Here is a 27,415-nt window from a genome sequence, read left to right on the forward strand (position 1 = left end):
GCAATGCAGGGGTGGGGCTGCTATTGGTTCACCTCGGTAAGTTAATTTTGTGGCGGATTCGGCAAACCGGCAAATCCCACCCCTGGCTGGCTCCGTTCACCCCTCCCCTCCCCGGAGTCACCCCACGGCCCATTTGGGATCCCAGGTAACGGCAGGGCCCACACAGGGGCTCAGAGAGGGTGAACCCCCCCCCTCGCTGTGGTGCAGGGGGCCGACTAAGCCACGCCCATCATGGCCACGCCCACCCAGCAACCGGCAGAGGTGGGATTCAGCCAGTTCTGAGCGGTTCTGGAGAGCCGAATAGAGGAAATTCTGAGTCATTCAGAGAACCAGCCAATCCCACCTCTGACTGGCCCTGCCAATCCGCTCTCTTCTCTGCCTCCCATTGAGTCCCAGTTGATTGGCTGGGTCTCCTTTGGTTGCCCTGAAGAGGAGAATGGAGCTGGAAAGCAGGTTAGTGGGGTGGGCAGGGAAGGGGGATGTGGCAGTACATCCTTCCCCTGCCACGCCCACCAAGCCACGCCCACAGAACACCACGCCCACCAAGCCACGCCCACAGCTGATCGGCTGGGTCTCCTTTGGTTGCCCTGCACGGGAGAACGGAGCTGGAAAGCAGGTTAGTGGGGAGGGAAGGGAAGGGAAGGGGGATGTGGCAGTATATCCTTTCCCTGCCACGCCCACCAAGCCACGCCCACAGAACTTGTATTAAAAACCATCGAATCCCACCACTGGCAAACGGGCAGAAAACCTAAATTTTTTGAAGCCCACCCCCCAGCTGCGATGTAACCCAATAGGACAAAATAATCCTAAATTGGGGGTCGCGGGGGGGAATCATTTAACTGAAGGAAAACTCACTTCACTCCCTCGCCTCTCTGTTCTCCGATCACTACTTGCACCACTATTTTATATCGGTGAAATCCTTTATCTGAAAAAAAAAAAAAAGGGAAAGGAAAGGGTGTTTCGTTGGGATCAAAATCAGGCCAGCCGTCCTCGGCCCGTTGGGAGAAAGCCCGGGGGGGGGGTCCTTGTGGGTGTGCCTGCAAAGGCAGGTGGATCTGAAGACCTTTCAGCCGGTCCCGGATCAGCTCAGATAAGACTTTGGTTTGGGCTCCGGTCTCCTCTGGGTTGTACTGCACGTTGGCCAACTCCTCCTTCAAGACTTCACGGATGCAATCTTTCACCATGGAAGAACGGAACCTAAGAGGAAAGAGAGAGACAGAGAGAGAGAGAGAGAGAGAGGGACATAGCGTTCTTGACTCTGGTAGAGGTATTGATCGATCGATCAGAATAGAGCTGGAAGGGATCCTGGAGATCAAGTAGCCTCGGGGAGAGGCTGCTACTCCCCCTGCTCCTAGTCAAGAACGGACGTCCACTGTTGGAAGAAAAATGCAGGTCCAGTTCCAAACCGGGAATCAAATGGAGGCTGCTTAAGAAAGTTAAGTTTACGGATGAACAGAACCACAGCGTGCAGTTCTGGGACAACTGACCAAATGGGAGTTGAGAGTGGGTGGGTTTTTTTTTATACCTTCTCTGGCCTTTGTATTTGAGCTTCCTGTTCCTGTGCAAGAACATGTCCTTTTAGTATTGGCTATTGGCTGTTGTCAGACTCCCATGGGGTCATGGCTGGCTCTATAGGCAGAAGGGGAAATGCAAAAACGCTAAGCGTTTGTCTGAGCTAATCTTGTCAGCCTTTGGCTTGCTTATCTGGAGTCTGTGTCTGACCCAGTCTTTCTGAATGGATTACCAAGTCCACGGGAGGAGGTTTCAAAGTATTTCTAGCAGGACTTCCAGATTCTGGAACAGTTTTCTTCCCGAAGCCATCCATCTGGGTAAACTTGCAAGATTTGTTTCTCTTGCCATGTACATGTATGGATCCGAACCAGACTGTGTTGTTTCTCCGTGTCATATCATGTGTGCGTTGCATGCATAGTTTTGTATTTATTTATTTAATTATCTTGTCCCGTTTGTATTAGAGGTGGAGACTGGATGCAACGAAATGTCATTTTAATGTAGGCCGTTTGGTGCACATTCATATTTTTTTTAGTGTACATATTTTTACTTCATAGAAGTTTTGAATACAGTGTACGATCAGGGCATATCATTTACAGAAAAACAAAGAAAGAACAAACAGGAATATTAACACATATAGAATTAACAGTAATAGTGTAAGAGTGTAAGTCTTAACTAGATTTAGTAGTGTAAGTCTTAACTAGATTTCTCTTTGTATTAGTTTATTTGTAATTCTGTTGATTATATTGGCATATTTATAATTATAAACCCTCTTTATATTTAATTCATACATAGCAATAATCTTTCTTCATCTAATTTCTACCTCTTATCTCTAACCACTTGTAAAATCTGTTCCATGTTGAGTAATATTCTGTCTTTCTGCTTTATTTTTAATGTCAATCTATCCATCTCTGCATAGTCTAATATTTTCCGAATTACATCCTCATCTCATTTTTCCAATATTGTGCAAATACAATCCTTGCTGCTGTGAATACATGCAAAGCTAAATATATAGTCCCTTTATTATAGCCCTACGGCATTATACTCAACAAACGTATTTCTGGTTTCACATCTATATGTTGCTTGATCATTTTTTCCAACCATGTATGTATTTCCGTCCCAGTACTTTCTTGCTTTCATACAGGTCCACCAGATATGATACTAAGTACCTAGGGCCTGATTACACTTCCAGCACTTGGTGGACATATTGCTGAACATTTTTGCCAATCTTGCTGCTGGCAAGTGCCGCCTATAAAACATTTTAGAGAGATTTTGTTTGGTGTGCATTCAAAGTGACCATTAAGTTAGTCTAAGTCTATGTCAAATCTGCATTTCTGCCTCCCTTAAGATTATATTTTGTTTTATTTCATATTTTATAGTTTTATATTTTATAATATTTTGTTTTTTTTTATATTTGATATTGTATAATATTTTATATTTTGTTTTATTTATTTTATATTTTGTTTTGTTTTTATATTATTTTATATTTTGTTTTGTTTTATATTGTTTATATTTTATGTTTCATTTTATATTGTTTTATATTATATTTTATATATGTTTTGTTTTGTTTTTTATATTATTTTATATTTTGTTTTGTTTTATATTGTTTATATTTCATGTTTCATTTTATATTGTTTTATATTATATTTTATATATGTTTTGTTTTGTTTTATTTTTTATATTATTTTATATTTCGTTTTGTTTTATATTGTTTATATTTTATATTTCGTTTTATATTGTTTTATATTATATTTTACATAAGTTTTGTTTCGTTCTCTGTTATCCACCATTCTGGGCGCCTTACAACACCAAAGATTTTAATAAAAGGAAAGGAAAGACATTAAAATCCAGAGTTTTAAAAGCAAGGGAGGCGGGATTCAAATCAAAAACATGCAAAGACCACCACCACCCCACCACCCCAGAGGACGAGGCTCGCTCAGGGCCTACCTCGCAGGGCTGTTGTGCCCCCCAAAAGACGCGAAAGGCACGGAAAGGGGCTGCTGGCATAGGAGAGCCGTGCTGACCTGTGGTGGAAGGCCGGGCGCAGGTGGTAGGCCCGGGCGGGGCTGGGAGCGCTGGCCTGCCGGACCAACTGCGTCGGGGTGGGGGTCAGGGTCGGGGTTGGGGCTGGAGTCAAAGGAGGCGCCGTTTCTGCCATGGCAGCGGCGGCTTCACCGGGGACGGCGTCGCTAAGGCGTTGCTAAGGCGACGACGCCCCGAGCTTCCGGTTCCTGCCCTTCCGCTCCACCCAGGGACCTTTTTAAAAAAAAAAAAAAAACGTCACGTCCGGGTATAAAGCCTCGTCACGCACCAAGCCACGTCGGCCAGGGAAGGTATCTGTGCCGCTCTAGCTCTCTACATCTCTATAATGCTCAACGGCCAGAGATAGCTAAGAATAGGAAAATGAAAAGTCGTCTTCCTTTCCGTGTCAGGGCAATAAGAATAGAATAGAATAGAATAGAATAGAATAGAATAGAATAGAATAGAATAGAATAGAATAGAATAGAATAGAATAGAATGGAACAGAACAGAATAGATATTGGAATATAGAATAGAAATGAATAGAATAGAATAGAATAGAATGGAATGGAACAGAACAAAATTAGAATAGAATAGAATAGAATAGATATTGGAATATAGGATAGGATAGGATACTGGAATATAGAATATAATAATAGAATAGATATTGGAATATAGAATATAATAATAAAATAGAATAGATATTGGAATATAGAATAGAATTAGAATAGAATTGATACTGGAATATCAAATATAATAATAGAATAGAATTGGAATAAAATAGGATAGGATACTGGAATATAGAATATAATAGTAGAATAGATATTGGAATATAGAATATAATAATAGAATAGAATAGATATTGGAATGTAGAATAGAATTAGAATAGAATTACAATATAATTGATACTGGAATATCAAATATAAGAATAGAATTGGAATAAAATAGATACTGGAATATAGAATATAATAATAGAATAGATATTGGAATATTGAATAGAATTGAATAGCATAGAATGAAACAGAACAAATTTCCCAAATCAGCATCGGGAGTACCAGTCTTCTGACTCTGCCCACTTCCCCATATCTTAAAGAAATTCTTCTTGTGCCATGTCCGTCATCAGACATTGGCGATCATGTTGGCGATCTTATTTCTATCAACAGCCACCCGAAATAGTTGCTGAGTTTTGCCCAAACCAGTCCCTTAGATTTTGAAGAAAATCTTAAAAAGAAATGCAAGCGTTAAAATGAATTTCAGTTTTGTTGACTTGGCTTGTCAGATGGTTGCAAACGGAGATCACATGTCCCCGGGACATTGCATGCAACCGTCGTAAGTACATGCCAGTTGCCAAGGGTCTTAATTTTGATCACGTGATGGTCGTAAGTGTGAAAAATGGTGCCGAGTCATTTTTTTCTAGTGGCGTTGTAACTTCAAACGGTTACTAAGTGAACTGTTGTAAGTTGAGGATTACCTGTACATAACTCAGCGGACCCAGGTTAAGCATGTTGTGGGAATGCAACCTGTTTGTTAGTAGTTTCATTGTGTTTCATCAATAGCATTTGCTACTGCTAATACTTTAAAGCATATTGCAGATGGTTCTCAGCTGGCAGGAATAGTTAACACCCTAGAAGATAGGCTCAAGGTGGATCTTGACAGACTAGAACCCTGGGCCGTATCTAACAAAATGAAATTCAATATAGAGAAAAGGAAAGTCCTATACTCAGGCAAGAAAAACCAAAAGTACACATATAGACTGGGTGAAACCAGGCTCAATAGCAGGAACTGGGAGAGGGATCCTGGAGTCTTAGAGGACAACCAGCTAAATAGGAGCCAGCCGTGTGCAGCAGCCGCCAAAAAAGCCAATGCAATCCTAAATTGTATTAACAGAGGGATACAATCCAGATCAAGGGAGGTACTAATACCACTCTATAAAGCCTTAGTAAGGCCACACCTAGAGTACTGCATCCAGTTATGTTCACCACATTATAAAAAAGATGTTGAGACTTAGAAAAAGTATATAGAAGAGCAACCAGGATGATGAGGGGACTGGAGGCTAAAACATACAACGAATGGTTGCAGGAACTGGGCCTGGCTAGTCTAGGAAAGAGAAGGACCAGGGGAGACAGGAGAGCAGTCTTCCAACAGCTGCCACAGAGAGGAGTGAATCAAGCTATTTTCCAAAGAAAGAAGAAGGAAGGAAGGAAGGAAGGAAGGAAGGAAGGAAGGAAGGAAGGAAGGAAGGAAGGAAGGAAGGAAAAAAGAAAGTCATTTGAGCAAACCATGGATGGACAGAAGACGTGTAGTTTAAGGAAAAGATGGGGTGACATCGCAGTCTTCAAATATTTGAGGGGCTGCCACAAAGAAGAGATGTAAAAAAGATGTTGACTAGAAAAAGTGCAGAGAAGAGCAGCCAGGATGATTAGCAGACTGGAGGCTAAAACATATGATGAACAGTTGCAGGAACTGGGCCTGGCTAGTCTAGTAAAGAGAAGGAGAGCAGCCTTCCAACAGCTGCCACGGGCACGGGGGCTGTCAAGCTATTTTCCAAAGCACAAGAAAGAAACGAAAGAGAAAGAAAAAAGAAAAAGAAGGAAGGAAAAAAGAAAGGCATTTGAGCAATCCATGGATGGACAGAAGATGTGAAGTTTAAGGAAAAGAAGGGTAGGGGTGACATAGCAGTCTTCCAATATTTGAGGGGCTGCCCCAAAGAAGAGATGTAAAAAAGATGTTGAGACTCTATAAAGAGTGCAGAGAAGAGCAACAAAGATGATTAGGGTACTGGAGACTAAAACATACGATGAACGGTTGCAGGAACTGGTCTTGGCTAGTCTAGTGAAGAGAAGAAAAGGACCAGGGGAGCATAGAATAGAATAGAGAATAGAAAATAGAATAGAATAGAATAGAATAGAATAGAATAGAATAGAATAGAATAGAATAAATATTGGAATGAAGAATAGAATAAAAATTAGAATTAGAGTAGAATAAAATAGAACAGAACAGAATAGGATAGATATTGGAATGAAGAATAGAGAAGAATAGAAATTAGAATAGAGTAGATAAATATTGGAATGAAGAATAAAGTAGAGTAGAGTAGCACAGCACAGCACAGCACAGCACAGCACAGCATAGAATTCTTTATTGGCCAAGGGTGATTGGACACACAAGGAATTTGTCTTTGGTGCAAATGCTCCCAGTGTCCATAAAAGAAAAGATACATTCGTCAAGAATCATCAGATACAACACTTAATAATAGTCATAGGGTACAATAAAGCACCTCCAAGGCCAGGCAAGGAATAATGGATGGAAACTGAACAAGGAGAGATTCAACCTGGAAATAAGGAGAAACTTTCTGACAGAAAGAGCAATTAACCAGTGGAACTGAAGTTGCCTTAAGAAGTTGTGGGAGCTTCATCACTGGAGGCTTTCAAGAAGAGACTGTACTGCCATTGGTCAGAAATGGTGTAGGGTTTCCCGCTTGGGTGGGGGGTTGGACTAGATGACCTATAAGGTCCCTTCCAACTCTGTTATTCTGTTAGGATCCAACTGGCTAGTCTAGGGAAGAGAAGGACCAGGGGAGACAGGAGAGCATCTTCCAGTATTTGAGGGGCTGCCCCAGAGAGGAGGAAAGGGGTCAAGCTGTTTTCCAGGGCACCCGAAGGCCAGACAAGGAATAATGGATGGAAACTGATCAAGGAGAAACTTAACCTAGAAATAAGGAGAATTTTTCTGACAAGGAGAACAATCAACCGATGGAACAAAAGTTGCCCTCAGAAGTTGTGGGAGCTTCATCCCGGGAGGCTTTCAAGAAGAGACTGGACTGCCCTCTGTCAGAAATGGTGTAGGGTCTCCTGCTTGGGCAGGGGGTTGGACTAGATGACCTACAAGGTCCCTTCCAAGTCTGTTATTCGATATTCAGTGGAACAAAAGTTGTCCTCGGAAGTTGTGGGAGCTTCATCCCTGGAGGCTTTCAAGAAGGGACTGGACTGCCATTGGTCACTAATGGTACGAGTCTCCTGCTTGGGTGGGGGGGTTGGACTAGATGACCTACAAGATCCCTTTGAACTCTGTTAATCTTTTAACCGGTTATTTGTTATGTTACGCTGGTATGTAGCTTGTTCTGAAATTCGAGTTCTCGAACCATTAAGTAAGTAGCAGACCCCCAAAACAAGCGATTTTTAGTGGCTCTCAGAGGAAAAAAAAACAAACCCACACAAAAGCCGAATTTCTTAACCCTGCCAAACGAAATATTATAAAATATTATTAATAAAAAATATTATTTTTTCCTGTTCGCAGCCTGGAAAAAAAAGAAAAACAAAACCTTAGTTAAAATTCAGCCTGGCAAATTTGGCTCGCCCTTTGCTCAAATGTCACGAAGTTGGTAGTTGGAGCATCTTACTCACAAACAAGCCACCTTGATAACTGGATAGGTACGATCAGATATGAAATTTAAAAAAAGGAAAAAAAGAAAGAACCGTTACTGTTTTCGATTCTTCAGAAACCTCAAATGGAAAAAAAAAATATTGCTAGTTCCTGCCTGGGTTTGATTCTGATTTTTTTTTAAAAAAAGCAAATTCTAGAATCAACTTCAGATCAACATCCACACTGCAGAGTTTAAACGATCTGCCTGTTTATCGTCTTTTAAAAGAATTCCCACGATATGTTTAACCAAGCAATTCGTTTAGTGACCGCTTGGAGGTACGACGTCCCTGAAAAAATGCGACTCAGGACTGGGTTTTTTTTGCCCACACTTACGACTGTTGCAGCCTCCCCCACCGTCACACGATCCAAATTCAGACGCTTGGACAGTGACTCGTAGTTATGACGGTCGCAGGGTCATCCCGGGGATCACGAGATCCCCTTATTGCGACTTTCGGGCCAGCCCAGGTCCACGGGGAAGCCAGATTCATTTAACAACCAGGTTATTCATTTAACAACTGCAGGGATTCGCTTAACGACGGTGAGAAAGGTCAAAAAGGCGGCGAACAAATTTCTCCCCTGAGCAACAACAATGTTGGGCTCAGTTGTGGTCGTAAGTTGAGGACTACCTCTTATAAAATCCTAAAACTGCTTATTGTGGAGTTTGCTGGTAAGGGGTACAGGTAGTCCTCACTTAGCGACCGGTCGCTTAATGATTGTTTGAAGTTACAACAAGCTTCAGTTACAAACTACCTTTTTCTAAAGTTCCCTCCCCAAACGAACACACACAGACACAGACACAACCCTATGGTCACAACATTTTGGGCCCGTGGCAACCAGCTCGCTTTTATCTCCATGATCGTGGGGTCACAGGGATGCCGCAACGGTCATAAGTGTGAAAAACAGTCCTAACTCACTTTTTTTTCAGTGCCGTTGTAACGTTGAATGATCGTTAAAGGAACTGTTGTAAGTCAAGGACCACCTGTACTAACACTTCATGTCATCTTAGTGCTATCCCTCTGTTGATGCAGCCCAGCCTGCATTAACTTGTCTGTGTGAGCTGAAAAGATACTATGGAAATTCTTGGAAATTTTCCTTCCTTCCTTCCTTCTTTCCTTCCTTCCTTCCTTCCTTCCTTCCTTCCTTCCTTCCTTCCTTCACCATCTCTCCTTCCCTTCCTTCCTTCCTTCCTTCCTCATCTCTCCTTCTCCTTCCTTCCTTCCTTCCTTCCTTCCTTCCTTCCTTCTCTGTTTTCTTCCATCTTTCCTTCCCTCCTTCCTCCTTTCTTTCCTACCTTCCTTCCTTTTTTCTTTCTTTGTTTTCCTTCTTTCCCGCTTTTTTCTATCCTTTCTTTCATCCTTCCTTCCTTCCCTCTCTTTCTGTGTCTCTGTTTTCCTTCCTTCCTTGTTTCCTTCTCTCCTTCCTTCCTTTCTTTCCCTCCTTTCTACCTTTCTACATTCTCTGTCTCTCTGTTTCCTTCCCTCCTTCCTTTCTTCCCTCCTTCCTTCCTTCTTTTCTACCTTCCTTCCTTTTCTCTTTCTCTGTTTTCCTTTTTTCCCCTGCTTCCTTCTCTCCTTCCTTCCTACTTTCCTTCCCTCTCTTTCTGTGTCTCTGTTTTCCTTCCTTCCTTCCTTCCTTCCTTCCTTTCTTTCCTACCTTTCTACATTCTGTCTCTGTTTCCTTCCCTACCTCCTTCCCTACCTCCTTCCCTCCTTCCTTCCTTCCTTCCTTCCTTTTCTCTTTCTCTGTTTTCCTTTTTTCCCTCCTTCCTTTTCGTCCTTCCTTCCTTCCTTCCTTCCTTCCCTTCCTCCTGGGGGTCCTTCCCTCCTTCCCTCCTTCTTTCCTTCCTTTCTTCCTTTTCTTTCTTTCTTTTTTCTTTCTTTCCTTCCTTCCTTCCTTCCTTCCTTCCTTCCTTCCTTCCTTCCTTCCTTCCTTCCTTCCTTCCTTCCTTCCTTCCTTCCTTCTCCTTCCTTCTCCTTCCTTCTCTTTCCTTCCTTCTCCTTCTTTCCCTCCCACCCTTAGGCCTTCCATCCCATCAAGGCCCACAAGAACCAAACGGCCCCCAACGGTGGTGCCACCCTTGTGCTTTCGATGCCGCCAATCCCGGCACGACCTGCGTGACAAGGGCGGCTTCCTGTGTCTCTTGATATAGCATGCCATCGCTCTGCACTTCGCAAGCCACCTGTGGGCTGCTGATGTGGGAGGCCGAGCCTCGACTTCTTCTCATCTTCTCTCGTGTCACTTCCTTTGCTCACAGCCTGGGAGAGATTCGGGGCAAGGCATCGAAGGCGAGAGAGGAAGGCAGGCGGAGGTTGCAGGTTCACACACACACACACACACACCCCGGCTCGGTCAATTCTTGGGGGCACAGCCGGGGGACCAGAAGGCGAAATCCCACCCTCCTCTCCTGATGTGGCAGGTCTCCCCACAGTTTACTGATGCTCTTCCCTCCATCCGGCTGAAACTCGGTGGAGGAAGCTTCAGCAAATCCCTCCACAGGTGCCCAACTTTTGGGGGTGACCATGGAGAACGTGTTTCATGTCCTTTGGGGGTTTCTTGTCTTCCCGTCGGCGCTGCTCGCCAAACCCTTCGGTACGTACCCAGCGTGTTCCTCGCGAGTAACGGTCTCAATGGAAGAAAAGAACTTTTTCTTTTCCCCGATAATTTTTTTTTTTTTTACATTTCTCCTTGTTCCAAGAAACATATCATTGGGTGAACAGTGTGGCTCCGGAGTGCCTTACATTTTAAAACAAAGATGACAATATTCTATTCTTTAAAAAAAATAATTTGTATTAAACAATTTTTCTTATATACAACATCATTTCCAGCTTTCGTGATGGTATACATATTTTAACATAAATCTTAACTATCTATACAGTGGTCTATATTGCTTAATCTATCTTTGTCCACTATAACTTTAACCTTATTATTGTTTTCTCTATTCAACTCTTATATCTATTATTTAGCCAATCATACAGTACATTACACATCAAATAATAATCCGTTTTCTCTCTTTCCTTTATCTCCATGGTCAACTTATCCATCTCGGCACGCTAGTATTTTTCTTACATTTTCCTCTTTCCTATCATTTTTACAGTTCTGTGCATAAGTTATTCTTGCTGCTGTTAATAAATGTAGCATTAAATACTCTGTTTTCTTATATCTTCCTGTTGTGATATCTAATAGAAAGAGTCTCCATTCTTAATTCAATTTGCTGTTTAATTATTTCTTCTATCCATTTTTTTGTCCTTATCCAATATTTTCTTGCTACAGGGCATGTCCACCACGCAGGGTAATATGACAATATTCTTCATGTTTAACACAACTGACAATTTTTTAAAATTTGGTATGAATATGCTTATTTTGTTAAATTATCGTTCTTAATTCATCAATATTTCAGTACGTTATTTTTGTATCAATCTCTATATTCTTAACGTTCACCCCTTTTGCTACAATCATATTAATAATTATATTTGCAGGGTTTAACATACTCTATGATTCTAATAACAATTCTCAAATTTATGTTGGGTTATAATTTTCCATCATTTATCCCCTTTTAATTTTTAATTATGCCACTGCTGCATTTAAAAAATATCCACATTTTAATGCAAATAAAATAGTATTCGTCATATTTATGTTTAACAAATTATGTGATACTAACAATGATACAGTTATTTTTGTTAAGTTGTAATCTTTCGTTATTGTCTTGTGCAATATTTCAATATGTTATTCTTATATGCAATATTTCAATATGTTATTCTTATGGCAATCGAATTCCACAGAAAAGAACTTTAAAACACTGGTGGAAGGCTTGAGGTAAAGATCGTTCAAAATGGTGTAGGGTTTCCTTGTCCGGCCAGGGAAGGGTTGGACTAGAAGACCTCCAAAGTCCCCTCCAGCTCTATTCTGATGACTATCAATCGCTTTGTCTACTGCTTGTCTTAGGGAGGCTTTCAAGAAGAGATTGGACTACCATTTGTCAGAAATGGTGTAGGGTCTCCTGCTTGGATGGGGGTTGGACTAGACGACCTATAAGGTCCCTTCCAACTCTGATTATCTGTAAAAACCTTCCTTCCTGAATCATGGGACTGCAAGGGACCTTGGAGGTCTTCTAGTCGAGCCTCCTGCTCAGCCAAGAGACCCTACACCATTCCTGAAAGTGGCTATCTAGCCTCTTCTTAAAAGCTTAAAAGCTTCCAGAATTGGTAGCGCAAATGTAGAATGGTGGTCCTACTTACTGATACAAACAAGATACACACAGGGCAGGAAAGCATGGGGCATTAATGAAGAGTTAACAATTCTGGATAAGCTTCAGTTAGAAACTGATGATAAATTGATAAAAGTACTGTATAGATATCTATTAATTAAAATACAAACTTGAAGAAGAGCATGTAAAAGAAACAGTGGCGGCCCGAGGAAAAAAATTGGTTCTAATATTGAATTGGCTAAAGGGAAAAAGCTTTGGACTACCAATAGGAAATTAACATTGGCCACAGCATAAAAGGAAAACCTTTATAAGATGTTTTACAGGTAGCATCTTCCACCAGCAAGGCTTTCTAAAATGTTTAAAAATATATCTCCAAATTGTCGGAAGTGCAAAGATGTACCAGGCACATATTTTCACGCATGGTAGACTTGCAAGGCTGCAAAGAAGTATTGGAGACTGATCCAGACATGAATGGAACAAACGGTTGGGCGCGTGTATTCCATTTAAGCCACAATATTTCCTCCTAAGAATAATACCAGAAGGATATAGGAAGGATTTAATCTATTAATCTATGTGTTGATGGTGGCTAGAATAATATATACGCAATATTGGAAGAAGGAAAGCATACTGCCAGAAAACAGAGATAATAAGGAAACTTATGGCCTGTGCAGAATCAGATAGATTAACTCTAGAATTTAAAAAAGGGGGGGAAATTTGAGTATTATGAAATGTGGAATAATTTTTTATCAGTGGCTGCATAGAAGAAAGCAAGGTCGGAACATAAGTAGCTACGGTGAACAGAATAATTAGCAAATAATGTATCAAACAAAATTATTGTAAATGGTGAAGTAACATTTATCTATGTATAACAATTGTAATGCCAGAACAGCTGCACCGTGTTGTATTTATATGAATAATAATAATAATAATAATAATAATAATAATAATAATCTGCTCGCATAATCCGCCGATATATCACACAGTCCTAAACACTTGGTAAGTGTTCGACTAGTGATTTGTCATATGAAACCCAACATGGTTATCTCGTCTGCTATGTATACTGTCATTTTTGTGTACAACAACAACAACAACAAGAACATTACTACTACTAATAATAAACAATCACCTTACTTGGAGCAGCTTATATCCTCCGACACCTGAACAATTCCTAGGTCCTTGGTTAGGACTCGAGCTGTTGAGCTACCAACCAGCCCCAAAGGCTGTGAATCTCACTAAAGATATAATGATGATAATAATAATAATAATAATAATAATAATAATAATAATAATAATAATAATAATAATAATAATAGCCTCCACTGTTGCACCCACAACTTCTAGTGGCAAACTGTTCCACTGGTTAATTGTCCTCCCTGTTGGAGAAATATCGAAAGGGTAGAAAGTTTTTTTCTCTATTTTCAGTGGCTCGCGGATGAAACAGAAAAAAAAAATTGTTCATTCAATTTACACGCACACAAAAATTTGTGCAGCCCTGCCTTTTGGGGAAATTTGCTCTGTAAAATCTTTGGCTGGAAAGAACAGTAGCATAAGAATCTGGCAGATGAACAGGTAAGTCCTTGACTCACTCACAACCACAATTCAGCCCCAAAATTTCTGCCGCAAAAGGCACGATGGTTCCGAAGTGAGTTCTTGTCCTATTTACAACCTGTCCTGCCACAGTCGTTAAGGGAACCACTGCAGTCGTTAAGTTAGCGCGACAGTCATTGAGTGAATCCGGTTTTTCCCCGTGGAGTTTGCTTGTTCCTATAGAGAGAGCGGTGAGGACAGTCGAGAAGATTGTAGGACGTTAGCTTCCTATTGTTCAGGATGCTGCTTGTAAGCGCTGTGTGCTTAGACCTCAAAGCCTTGTTAGAGACCCCACACACCCGCTTCACAGTCTGTCTCCGTTGCTCCACTCTGGAAGGAGGTTTCGAAGTTATTTCTAGCGGGGCTACAAGATTTTGGGACAGCTTTGTTCCCTTTGTTCTCTGGCAAACTCATAAGATTCGTTTCTCTCGCTGTGTACATGTATACATCTGAGCTGGACTCTGTATTTATTTATTTATTCCGTTATATTATGTAGTGTATATTGGAGGTGGTGACCCTTTCAGAGCTGGAGGCAACACAACTTCACTTTAACGTGTGCCGATTTGTGTGCATTCAAAGTGACAATAAAGTTATTTTTCTCTTAGGTCTTATTTTCGGGGAAATACGTAAAATATGTCCATCCTAGGGATGATCTTAACTGGGGCTTATTTTTTGGTGGGGGAGTAGGGGTTATATTATGAGCACCCTGAAAAACCATGCTAGGCCAGGGCTTGTTTTCTGGTTAGGTCTTATTTTGGGGGGAAACACGGTATTCTATGACACAGAGAAACAATACAATCTAGTTTGAATGTATAAATGTACGCGGACGAGAAAAACAAATCGTGCAAGTTTAGTGCCGTTGTAACTTCGAGCTGTTGTAAGTCAAGGACTGCCTGCGGGAAGCCTTAAAAGTTGGAAACTGCCATGGATGGGTCTGCTAATTCAATTGTGTGATGGATGTTTCCTCTCCTCCTTTCTTTTCTTCCCCCCAGTACATTTTCATCCACCCCAGTTAAACTTAACAGAGGGAGAGACGGCTAAGTTTACTTGTTCCATCTCCAACCCGGATTTCGGAAAACATCTGAACTGGTACAAACAGGGCCATGACCGTCAACCGATCAAATTGGACGGCAGCAGCCGGAAGTACAGCTTTTCCGAAGGAGACCAGCGCATGTACCAGATGGAAATCCGACAGGTGGAGAAGAACGACAGCGGGACTTACTACTGTTGGGTGAACCCCTTTCACCCAGAAGGGACCATCTTGGAGAGCAACCGAGGCAACCTCACCGTCACAGGTGTGAATGGCATGTTTGGAGTTGCTTGGGGTGGGTTTTAGCAGCCAGATGACCAATTGTACAGATTACAGCTAGTCCCCGAATTATGACTATGCTGAAACGCAACATTTCCATTGGTAAACGAGGCGGCTATGAAGTCAGTTTTCTCCCATTTGATCTCAGTTAAAACGAGGCACGCTTGTTAAGTGAATCACTGCAGTTGTTAAGTTCATAACACAATAACAGAGTTGGAAGGGACCTTAGAGGTCTTCTAGTCTAACCCCCCGCTCAATGTTGTGGTTCGCCAGCAGCAGGTGCAGATGGCTGAGGTGTCGGAGAGCGAGGACTCAGGTGAGGGGCCTGCGTGGGACACAGGGATGGGGCCAGGACCCTCAGGGAGTGGGGTGCTACCTTCGGAGATTGTGGAGGCTGGCAGCAGTGAGGAAGAGTCCCCCGAGGAGCCTGTGCTCAGTGTGCATGCGCGCGCAGGGCTGCTCGAAGGAAAGAGCAGCTGCAGCAGCACGGGTGACTCGGGAGTAAGGCTGCAAGGTGATGGCCTCTCCCTTAAGGGATAAAAGCCAGCTGAGAAACCGGAGTTCTTTGCAGGAAGCAAAGACGTTTTTGCACTTGAGCCTTGTGGATATTTGCGATATCTTGGTTGGTGTTTGGAGACTCTTTGTGTTTGAACTATTTTTTGGCCACTTTATCTGGTGTTCTTGGCAGCCTTGCACCACCTTGGCAAGGCTGGTCCTTATCAGAGACAATGAGTTTGAAACAGCCTTTTAACCGGGAAGGAACGGAATTTGTAAAGAATCATTAAGAGGTTTTGCTGTGACCTCCATTTGGTGTTTGTTTCCTTGGAACCAGGTTTGGGTCAGAATACTTAAGCAGGAGACCTTACACCTGTGATGGCGAACCTATGGCACCTGTGCCAGAGGTGGCACTCAGAGCCCTCTCAGTGGGCACGTGCACCATCGCCAGCTGCTGTTCTGGTTTCTGGTGCAGGTGTGCTGGCCAGCTGGTCTTTGCAGGTATTGGAGTACCGGGAAAAAGACCCGGAAAGTCGGCCATTTCCAGGCCATTTTGGCATGAAAAACTGCCTGTAAATGCCTTGAAAATAGCTCAAAATCGCCCAGAAAATGACCAAAAGTGGGAGGAATGCTCTGTTTCCACCTGGGTTGAAACCAGGGTGTCAGGTTTCCAAGGGATGAAATCCATTTCGAAAGAAAAAAGCAAAGCCCGTCTTCCAAAAAACCATTTCTTTCATTTAGGAAAGCATCCGATTGGCCAAGTCTGCTGTCATTCTGGATCTGACACAACCCGGAATTACCCCACATAATATTGGAAGTTAGAAACAGCCCCCACAAAAGTCACACACACCCCAATAGAAGTAAATCAAGGTTTGCCTGGTGCCATCAGTCCCCATCTCCAGGTCTCAGCGGGGTCAGCTTTCGTTCCCACGGGAAGAAGAACCACCTAGCCCAAACAACTCTCTCTTATCTCCACCTTGCGAACGGGGCAAGCCCGAAATCCTCTTCCCCTCCTCTCATAGCCCGCAAAGAGAAAGAAAGAAAAGGAATATATGCCAAGGCTAAATGAAATGGCTACACATATGTCAGTTTCGGGCTTGACACTGACCATGGTGGATCTCCAGAGGTCAAGAAGGAAGCTCCGTAGGTTGGCTGTCCACCATGGACAGGGAGGATCCCAGTTTAGTAGTTCTCCAACTTTCATGTTCTACCTTCTTCGTCCTGGCTCCCACCACATGGCTGAAAGGAGCAAACCCAGAACGTCCTTTCCGTAGAACGACACTCGTCTCTTGACAAGCATTTCATGATTCGTCTTGAAATTAAGGCCAGAAGTCTTGAGTTCCTCCTGAACTATCTCTGGGACTTGCTTACGGACCGTGACTAGACAGGGAGAGAACCACCGGTTCAGATGGAAGAGTCCAAAAGTTTTAGCAATTGGTTCTCTGCCTGGTTGCAGGGTGGGTGTGGCTACAGTGGGTGTGGCCACGTAGACCTCCTGCACTATGATGGGTGGGGGGCGTTTTTGTCCTCCCTCCTCAAGCCTCCAGGAGAGTGAAAACAGCCTCTCTGAGCTCAGGAGGCCAAAAATGGGCCAGAAACAGTCCTCCCCGGACCCTGTAGGCTTTCTTCGAGCTTCTGGAAGGGTGAAAACAGGCCAGTTTTTCACCCTCCCTGGGCTCCAGAGGCTCTCCTCAAACTTCCAGAGGGTGAAAGCGGCCTCCCTGGGCTCCAAAGGCTCTCTGGAAGTCAGAAATGGGCCCATTTCCGATCTTCCAGAGCCTCCACGAGGTCTGTTCAAGCTCCCCAAGCCTCCGCGTGGGCCCTCGCTTATCTGCACCCAAAACAGGCCGCATGGGGGCTCCTGGGAGGGGTGGGGCGGGCAGGGCCAGCCAGAGGTGGGAATTGCCGGTTTGCCGAACAAGCCATAAAAGCAGCCGTAAAATTAGCTACCGGTTCTTTTGAACCGGGGAGAACCGGTAGAAGCCCAGCCCCGAAGGTGGGAATATGTAGAACCATGGCAATCACCAATGAGTAGAACAGTGGCCTTCCACCTTCAGAACTTTAAGAAGTCTGGACTTCAACTCCCAGAATTCCCTAGCTCCTGAAGAATCGTGGGAGTTGAAGTCCCACCCATCTGAAAGCCCTCAAAGCTGAGAAACATTGGAGCAGGATTTAAGTCACGAGAAACACTACTTTCACATTTTTTTCTGTATCACTTTCCCATTAAAGGTGTCCCTAAGTCAATGTTTCTGAACTTGAACCACTTTTAAGATGGGTGGACTTCGACTCCCAGAATTCCCTAGCCACTGGGGAATTCTGGGAGTTGAAGTCCACCCATCTTCAAATTATCAAGTGTTAGGATTCTGGCAGTCACCCCCATTTAAATCATGAGTCTTGAACCAAACTTCCAAAACTTCAAAAAAGGATTTATTGGGAATTAACATGTCCGGCACTACCTGGGTGCAGCCGACTCTGAGACACATAATTCCTTGTCACCCTTGACCCTGGTTTCCCCACAACCCCTGGGTGTATCGTGATTCATATTCTCCAATGGGATGCATCCATAGCCAAGAGTCATGCTCTCCAGTTAGAATTTTGCATGGCAGAAACTTCAGTCACCTGGTTACTATCTTTGAAAACATTGATGGAATGCACTTTCGGTTTCCAAGCTGCTGCACTGCTCTTTCTAACCCAGTCCCCCACTCCCTTTCTGTTGGCAACCCTAAAAAGACCATAGAAATACTGTATGAGTTGACATTAAGATTGTGAAACCCTGGAGCAGGATCTAAGGCAGGAGAAACGCCAAATTCACATTTTCTGTACCATTTTCCCATTAAAGGTGTCCATTTACATCGATCTTTCTTAGCAACTTTAAGAATGGGTGGAGGTCAACTCCCAGAGTTCCCTAACCACTGGGGAATTCTGGGAGTTGAAGTCCACCCATCTTAAAGCTCCCAAGGTTGAGAGACACCGATCCAAGGAGAACCAACCCTCCTAGAAGAGATGGACGGGCTACATATTGTGTAACCCAGGCGTGTCTCCTATACACCTGGATTCGTTCTGGATGAGCTGAAGTTGTAGAATGAAGAATCCAGAAGTAATCTTGATCTTCTCGTCTCCAGAAAAAGCCGTTGCAACTCAACCTCCAGACGAGATCACTTCAGTCAAGGAACAGGACGATGGCGACCGAAAAGACGCTAAGAGTTCTTTCTCTGACTTGCGAGGAAGTGGGTTGTTTATCCTGCTCGTTGTGTTATATTTCTCGTTGTGGATCATCCGAAGGAGAAGGCAAAGTAAGTTGCCGTTTGTCCTAAACAGCATACAATTTGCAGTTTTTTTAAAAAAAACTCCCTTTTTTTTTAAAAAAAATTATATTTTAAAAACATCTCTTTTGGTGAACAATGTGGTTCCAGATTTTTTTTACATTGCAATACAAGCATGACCTTAGTTACGTATTCACCTTTCATATTCTCAAATATTCTCACATTCATCACACTTATTTTATCCATTTCCAATTCGTATCATAGCTTGCTTCCTTTTTCTTTAAATATTCTCATGTCTTATTTTACAGTGTTATCTAAAATGCTTATTTCATTTCTATGTTCGTTATACTTACATACTTTTATCTGTCACATTTGCAATTTTATCACATACTATTATTTCATTCATTATTCCATAAATTTCATCTTAATTCTAATAATTCAAAAATATTCCCCTTTAATTATCAATTTGAGCATGCCACCGCTTTGCCCTATTCACCCCTCAATTTACTCCCCTTTAATTCATAATAAAAATTAACCATAATATAGCCACTTTTTTGATTATCACATTCTAAATTAATAACAATAGTCTCCTAACTACTACATATCACATATGTATGTGTATATATATATATGTAAGTACCCGCAAAAACTTAAGAAAATATATAACCAAAGATATTATTTATTTATTTATTTATTTATTTATATATATATATATATATATATATATATATATATATATATATATATATATATATATATATATTCTTAAGTTTTGTGGCTATTTATACGTATGGTATTCAGCTTTGTTCGGGTATTTTCCCACGTCATTATAGTTGTGCTTTTAAAGTTGTAGCAACGTTTTGGCAGAATCTCATCTGCCATCATCAGGCTTCTGTATTGGGTTCGTCTGTGAGTCAGACTTTCACAGCCGTTTCTGTTTTAAATTTGGGGCTAGCCTACTGCTGTGCCAGAATGGTTTTTTTCTTCATCCTGATTGGTTGGGAGTCTCGGTCTGTGATTATTGGTCTTGGAGTTTGCTGTGTTCTGCTTGATCGATGTTTCTAATATCTTCTGTCTGTTTTGTGGCTTTTTTTGTGTCTTGATTGGCTGGCAACATTGTGTTTCCTGTATTGGAGGCTTTTAGTGCGGCTTGGCTCCGAGTAAATGGACGGCTATCATTTATTAGGAAGCTAGGTTTCATCTGGGTATACCTGGTTGGGGTGTGTTTGAAGTGGAGGTATCAGGGGGGATCTGTTTGTGCCCAGGTGCTTGCCTGGCTTGTGGTGTGGAGATTTTTTTTTTTTTTTGAGAGTGCAGGCTTCCAGATAATTGACAGTCTGGTGGAATCATCTCTTCTATTCATGCTTTGCTACAACTGTAAAAGCACAACTTTAATGACATGGGAAAATATCCGAACAAAGCTGAATACCACACACACACACACACACACACACACACACACACAGAGTCAGATTCCACATGATATTTTTTCGTCAATTACATTCTAGATTATTTATTATTTCAAAAATATTAATCTATTCGAATAATTATAGAAACTGATATTGGTCTGCAAAAAACTCCGCACTGGCAACAGAAACGGCATCCAGTCAGTAAACACCCAGCTCCATTCAGTTGCATAGACTCCACCCCACAAGGGATTATGGGGTCATTAAAAGGAGATAATGATTGAAATATTGAAATCTCCTAAATATTACAGCTAATGTACCCACTAAAAAAAAAATGTGGAAACCAAGGTGCATTCTCAGAATTTGCAAGATTCAAAGATACTGATGGACGTATTATTAAAAGGGAAAATTCTGTTGCCACAGGACCTGGAACGAGTTCTAATTCTCATTTTTCTTGCAGAGCAAAAGGAAGAGAAGCATGGAAATGCTCCTTTGGTAAGTTCCATTTTGCTTCTGAAAATGGGGTCCCAGCAGCACCGTAAGAATGAGAATAGAGCGGGAAGGGACCCTAGAGGTCTTCTAGTCCAACCCCCTGCTCAAGCAGGAGAACCTATGCCTGTGATGGCGAACCTATGGCATGCGTGCCACAGGTGGCACGCAGAATCATTTGTGCCGGCACATGAACCACAGCCAAACTTAACCTCACTGCGCAGGCATGTGCTTCCCAGCTGATTTTTGGCCCATTTGAGGCCTTTTTCAGGGAAGCCTCTGAAGCCTTTGGAGGCCGAAAAACAGGCTCATTTTGTCACTTCCTGTATTTCCGGAAATACCAGAAGTGACAAATGGGCCCATTTTTCAGCCGCCAAAGGCTGCAGAGGCTTCCCTCAAGCTTCCCTCGAGCCTCTGGGAGGCCGGAAAAGGCCCCAAATGAGCCAAAAACCAGCTGTTTCTTGTCTGGTGTATGGGTAGTCTTATAACCCTTTTTAAAGAGACCTTTTGAACTTACAACGGCACCGGAAAAAAAAGGTGACTTAGGACCGCTTTTCACACTTACACCTGTTACAGCTTCCCCATAGATCAAAATTCAGGCACTTGGCAACTGACTCGTAATTATGGCGGTTACAGAGCCCTGGGATCACACGATCCCCTTTTGCGACCTTCCGCCGAGCAAAGTCAACCGGGAAGCTGGATTCGCTTAACGACCGTGTTACTCACTTAACAACAGCAGTGATTCCCTTAACGGGGGTGCCGAGAAAGGTCGTAAAAATGGGGCGAAACTCTCGTAACAACTTTGCAAAGGAAAGTTTGGCCTCGGTTGTGGCCGTCATTCGAATGCTACCCGTATTTCCAATTGTGGCCATAAAGTCGAGGGCTACCTGTACTTTAAGGAAACTTTTAAAGAAATGTGTTTATTTAAACAAACAAACAAACAAATAAACACACATATACATTCATAAATACATTTCAATACATGTATTAAGTTAAACGGCCATAAACGTGTCCAACAGGGGACTCGGATCTCCAAACCCAAATTCAGTTTTTACTTAGAAATAAAATAAAACTTGGTTTGAATAGAATAGAATAGAATAGAATAGAATAGAAAATAGAATAGAATAGAATAGAATAGAATAGAATAGAATAGAATAGAATAGAATAGAATCCTTTATTGGCCAAGTGTGATTGGACACACAAGGAATTTTTCTTGGTGGAGATGCTCTCAGGGTACATAAAAGAAAAGATATATTCATCAAGGCACAATTGAATTGAACTGAATTTAGAATAGAGTAGAATAGAATAGAATAGAATAGAATAGAATTCTTTATTGGCCAAGGGTGATTGGACACACAAGGAATTTGTCTTGGTGCAAATGCTCTCAGTGTACATAAAATAAAACATACATTCGTCAAGAATCATCAGGTACAACACTTAATAATAGTCACAGGGTACAATTAAGCAATCAAATCATACTAGGAAACAGTCAATATAAACTGTAAGGATACAAGTGACAAAGTTACAGTCATACAGACACAATTGGAGGGGGAAGGGCGATAAGGAGTGATGAGAAGATTAATAGTAATAGTAGTGCAGACTTAGTCAATAGTTGGACAGCGTTGAGGGAATTGTTTGTTTAGCAGAGGGATGGCGTTTGGGGAAAAACTCTCCTTGTGTCTAGTTGTTCTGGTGTGCTCTATAGCGTCATTTTGAGGGAAGGAGTTGAAACAGTTTATGTCCGGGATGTGAGGGGTGTGCAGATATTTTCACAGCCCTCTTTTTGACCGTGCAGTATTCAGGTCCTCCATGGAAGGCAGGTGGGTAGTAATTGTTTTTTCTGCAGTTCTAATTACTCTCTGGAGTTTGTTTCTGTCCTGTTGGGTTGCAGAACCAAACCAGACAGTTATAGAGGTGCAGAAACTCTCTTAAAAAAAAAAAATTAGACATGCAGGCTTTGTTAAAACCTTTTTTTTTATTTTTTGTTTGGCTTGAACCGAAGGAAGAAGTCGTAGAGCCTGCGGCCGTAACGGTTTTCACAGTCGATTACGAAATGCTGGCATTCCCTGGAGGACCAAAGGCGAAACCAGCAGCCTCTCCAAAACCCACCCAGCGGGAACCGACCGAATACGCTACCATCGTCTTCCTCCCGAAGACGCCGGATGATGCAGAGGCCTCCTGTGATGACCCAAAGGGGCGTGGCACAAAGGCAACACAGTCAGACAATCAATAAGAGTCCCTTTATTAGCTCCAACTTTGCCCCCAATGTCCTGGTTACATTCTGGGCTGGAGAAAAACTCTCCCAGGATCAGCCTTGGGCTGCAGAGAATTAAGTCCAAAACATGGTCAACACAAACTGTAACTATAAGTCCAATCAAGCCAAACTGAAGTAGTTAGTTTGGCAAGGTAAGGAGCAAGAATGTGAAGGCACAGCAGTAATTCAACACGGTTGGGAGGACGCCAGGAATGCAGATAAGCAAAGTCAACACACAAGATAAACTCATGGTTTGTTCCCAGCAAACACTGTTCTCAGCATGCATCTCTTATAAACTCTCTTCCCGGGGGTGGAAGGGGATCAGGGCCCTTTCCTCCCCTATAAGTCACACCACCCACGTTGCTCCCTTCTCCATTCCTCCCTGCGTACCCTTAGGATGAAGAGGGGGTGGGCCTGGATCTTCCTCTGAGCTCCCCCTCCCTTGTTCTACCTCTCCCCTGCTCTGCCCAGCCGGACTTTGCCCTTCCCCAGTTTCCTCCGCAGCCAGTGGAGCCACACTCCCGCTTCCTGTCAGCTGTTCATCTTCCTCCTCGGATTCAGACTCTGACAGGGGCATAACATCCAAACAGACACCTTGTCCGGTCTGTGTGCAGCAACAACAGCCTTGACCTGGCCAGTGCCTCCTTTGTGGTTTTCCAGATGGCACATCTGTGCAGATGTCCCAGGGCTTCACGCCGAAGGGGACTGCTGGGTGAGGAGGAGGCGAGAGCACTGAGTCATTTGGAGGAAACCAGACATGCCTAATAACGCCGCATTGGACGGGAAACCACATCCTGTGAGCGACAAACTTTTGCGAATCAGAGGAGCGAAGGTGGCCGACGGGAGTCAGGGGTGTTCTGACCCAGGCTTCGCAAGATCACAAAGGCAACCCTTGTCCCGATAAAACCTCTCTTATTTAGGTTCAAAGTGAATTCCCCTCCAGCAAAGTCTCAGCAAACAGTCTTTCATGAGATTGCACAACTACAGACCTTGATCAGTCTGGGAGAGTTGCCAGGCCGATAGCTTCCAAACGCCACGCTGTAGCAGCAATGACTTGGCAAGAAGTCAGGGACAGATCTTTACACTAATTAAATGAACTAATTGTCTCCTGCAAACCCCACTCCCCTTTCGCTCCTCTTTTATTCCCTCTGGGAGGGGCCATTCACTGTCCACCTGTGCCTTTACTCCGAGTTGACCCTTGTTCCTTAAATGTTCTCTTCTCCTGGCAGCTCTGTGTGTGTGCACACTGGGAACAGGCTCCAGCTGTTCTTCTTCCCTACTGATCTCTGACTCTGAAGGCAGCTGATCACTGTCGGACGGCCCTGGCTCCATCTCTGCCTCCGACGCAGAGCCCTCGTCCGAGCCTTCCCCAGACTCCAAGGCTGGCCCAAGTTCCTCTCCAACTTCGTCACTGTCCGAGTCTGCTGCCAGCTCTGCTGGCCGCTGGCGGGCCACAACAAGGGGGAGGCGCTCTGCGCTGGCCCAGAGACACTCTCTCTCCACAGGGCTGAAAAGAGACGGAGGGTTCGCAAAGCAGATGGGGCGTCCTTGACGTAAGACTGCAATCGAGCCTGACGTTTCTGTGGCTGAGTGAATTTTGCCCCCCTTTTACGACTCTTCCTGCCATCGTTGTTAAGCAAATGCCTGCAGTTGTTAAATGAGGAATACGGTTTGTTAAGTGAATATGGGCTTCCTCGTTGTCTTGGCTTGGTAGGTCGCAAAAAGGGATCATGTGACCGGGGATGCTGACATCGTCGTAAATAGGAGTCAGTGGCCGAGCATCTGAATTTTGAGCATGTGACCTTGGGAAGGCTGCAATGGTTGCATGTGTGAAAAACAGCCGTAAGACATTTTTTTCAGAGCTGTTGTAACTTTGAACGGTCACTAAACGAAAACTAACTGTACTATCAACAAAGTGCTGTAGTCCCTCCTTATCTTTCCAGAAATAAAAATAGAAAACCAAAAATAGAGCTGGTTTGATCTACTATCTAAGGTACCAGGTTAGAAAGCAGGAGACGGGGAGTTCTAGTCCCACTTTAGGCATGAAAGCCCACTGGGTGACTTTGGGCCAATCACCTGGAGACGGTGAGTTCTACTCCCGCCTTAGGCATGAAAGACAGCTGGGTGACTTTGGGCCAATCATCAGGAGACGGTGAGTTCTAGTCCCGCCTTAGGTATAATAGCCAGCTGGGTGACTTTGGGCCAATCACAGGAGACGGTGAATTCTAGTCCTGCCTTAGGCAGGAAAGCCAACTGGGTGACTTTGGGCCAATCACCAGGAGACAGTGAGTTCTAGTCCCGCCTCAGGCATGAAAGTCAATTGGATGACTGGGCCAATCACCAGGAGATGGTGAGTTCTAGTCCCGGCTCAGGCATGAAAGTCAATTGGATGACTTTGGGCCAATCACCAGGAGATGATGAGTTCTAGTCCCGCCTTAGGCATGAAAGCCAGCTGGGTGACTTTGGGCAAATCACCAGGAGATGGTGAGTTCTAGTCCCGCCTTAGGTATAATAGCCAGCTGGGTGACTTTGGGCCAATCACCGGGAGACGGTGAGTTCTAGTCCTGCCTTAGGCATGAAAGCCAACTGGGTGACTTTGGGCCAATCACCGGGAGACGGGGAGTTCTAGTCCCAGCCATGGACATGAATACTGCTAGGTGACTTTGGGCCAGTCCCTCTCTCTCAATCCAACTCTCCTCACAGGGTTGTTATGGGGAAAATAGAAGATGGAAGGTTGGATACGTTCACGGCCTTTATTCTAAAAAAGAAGAAAGGCCGGGTACAAAACAAACAAAGAATACCACAACGCAAACTCCAAGAAAGTTGAGATGCCAACTGTAATGTTCTGATGCTGTTTTTCCAGCTCTGGGTGAGAATCCTGCTGGGCTGGGTAGAAAATTCAATTAGCCTGGCTCTCTACCGCCTTTCTGCCTCTGTCAACCTCTTCAGAGGTTTCTGTGTAAAACCATCGTGGGCGGTTTGGTGATAATTATTATTTTTTTAATCTCTCTTTGGGGCCGATCACATTGATACTGTGACGGAAAGCGCTGGCTGAGAGGAAGGCAGTGACCGTTGGGCCACCACACGTGGGCAGATGAAACTTCTGGTTCCTTACTACCACCAACAACCCTCCCTTGACTGCCGGAACCGGCCCAAAATAATGGGCAGTTAGAGGACTGGAGGCTAAAAGATAGAAAGAACGGTTGTAGGAATTGGGTATGTCTCATGAAAAGAAGGACTAGGGGTGACATGACAGCAGTCCTTCCCATATCTCAGGGGCTGCCCCAAAGAAGAGGCAGTCAAGCTGTTCTCCAAAGCACCTGAAGGCCGGACAAGAAACAATGGATGGAAACTGATCAAGGAGAGAAGCAACCTGGAATTAAGGAGAAACTTCCAAACAGTTTTCTGACAGTTAGAACAATTGATCGGTGGAACCACTTGCCTCCAGAAGTTGTAAAGGCTCCAACAGTGGAAGTTTTTAAGAAGAGGCTGGACAACCATTTGTCTGAAGTGGTGTAGGGTTTCCTGCCTAGACAGGGGGTTGGACTAGAAGACCTCCAAGGTCCCTTCCAACTCTGTTATTCTACTGGATTCTATTATGTTCTGTTCTAATTTCTATTCTTGTCATGCCCCTGTTGGAGTCTGACTGAGGGAGAGAGGGAACAGCTGACAGGGGGTGGCTCTGGTGGTTGTGGAGAAAACTGGGGAAGGCCGCCTGGGCAGAGAAGGGAAGAGGTAGAACAAGGGAGAGGAAATTCAGAGGAAGAACCAGGCCCATCCCCTCTTCATCCTAGGGCACGCAGGGAGGAGCGGAGAAGGGAGAAACGTGAGTGGCGTGGTCTACAGGGGAGGAAGGGGCCCTGATCCCCTTTGTGGGCTGCAGTTGGGAGGACTGGTTAAAAGGACAAACTGGGCATGGCAAATGTGCTGGAAGCAAAGCGTGCATTATTCTTGTCGGAACTTATCTATGTTTTGGCTTCCTCCCAGCTGTGGTGGCAGTCTGCAATTAATCATCCTTGCTTGCCGTAGTAATTCCTTCAGTGTGGTTTGTGTTGGGTTTTGTTATTTCTAATTAACTTTACTTTGGGTGCAGATTGCATTTACTCCCTCCGTAAACTGTTTTCTTTAAGAGTTTGATTTCTAGCCGAGGATAATTAGACACTGGAGCCAAGTTGGAGGCATTAAAGAGACTTTATTCTATTTTTGTGCCTTGGTTATTTTTGTGTCACGCCCCCGGTCATCACAATTCAATTCTAATTTCTATTCTATACTGTTCTGTTCTAATTGCTATTCTGTTCTGTTCTGCTCTAATTTCTATTCTATTCTAATTTCTATTCTGTTCTGTTCTAATTTCTATTCTAATTGCTATTCTATTCTGTTCTAATTTCTATTCTTTCTATTCTAATTTCTATTCTATTCTCTTCTAATTTCTCTTCTAATTTCTATTCTATTCTGTTCTGC

At 43.4% G+C, this 27,415-nt stretch overlaps 2 protein-coding genes across 2 annotated transcripts in view; one reads left to right on the forward strand and one right to left on the reverse strand.

Annotated features, from left to right (window-relative positions):
• Positions 1-3,742, reverse strand: part of LOC113450483 (phosphate cytidylyltransferase 1A, choline) — a 39,114-nt gene extending 35,372 nt beyond the window's left edge. The window contains exons 1-3 of the mRNA XM_087933726.1: positions 3,534-3,742; positions 1,064-1,197; positions 856-925 (exon numbers count right to left, since the gene is read on the reverse strand). Of these exons, the coding sequence (XP_087789852.1) occupies positions 856-925; positions 1,064-1,197; positions 3,534-3,667 (338 nt within the window). The 5' untranslated portion in view covers positions 3,668-3,742. The remainder of the gene's footprint in view (positions 1-855; positions 926-1,063; positions 1,198-3,533) is intronic.
• A 6,399-nt stretch (positions 3,743-10,141) lies between these two features.
• On the forward strand, positions 10,142-25,068 carry LOC148125947 (programmed cell death protein 1-like). The gene is made up of 5 exons (XM_087933729.1): positions 10,142-10,536; positions 14,731-15,033; positions 18,665-18,835; positions 20,672-20,706; positions 22,703-25,068. The coding sequence occupies exons 1-5, from the start codon at positions 10,467-10,469 to the stop codon at positions 22,931-22,933; spliced, it is 810 nt and encodes a 269-aa protein (XP_087789855.1). The 5' UTR covers positions 10,142-10,466; the 3' UTR covers positions 22,934-25,068.
• The last annotated feature ends 2,347 nt before the right edge of the window (positions 25,069-27,415 follow it).

This window comes from Pseudonaja textilis, chromosome 4, assembly GCF_049901715.1.
Source record: "Pseudonaja textilis isolate UNSWEBS1 chromosome 4, rPseTex1.2, whole genome shotgun sequence".
Classification (NCBI taxonomy): domain Eukaryota; kingdom Metazoa; phylum Chordata; class Lepidosauria; order Squamata; family Elapidae; genus Pseudonaja; species Pseudonaja textilis.

Bases quoted from the DNA above. Each gene is read 5' to 3' on its own strand.
- LOC148125947 (XM_087933729.1), top strand. From the start codon at position 10,467: ATGGAGAACGTGTTTCATGTCCTTTGGGGGTTTCTTGTCTTCCCGTCG. The intron at 18,836-20,671 runs GTAAGTTGCCGT...TTTTTCTTGCAG, and splicing joins CATCCGAAGGAGAAGGCAAA to AGCAAAAGGAAGAGAAGCAT. The intron at 20,707-22,702 runs GTAAGTTCCATT...CTTGAACCGAAG, and splicing joins AGCATGGAAATGCTCCTTTG to GAAGAAGTCGTAGAGCCTGC.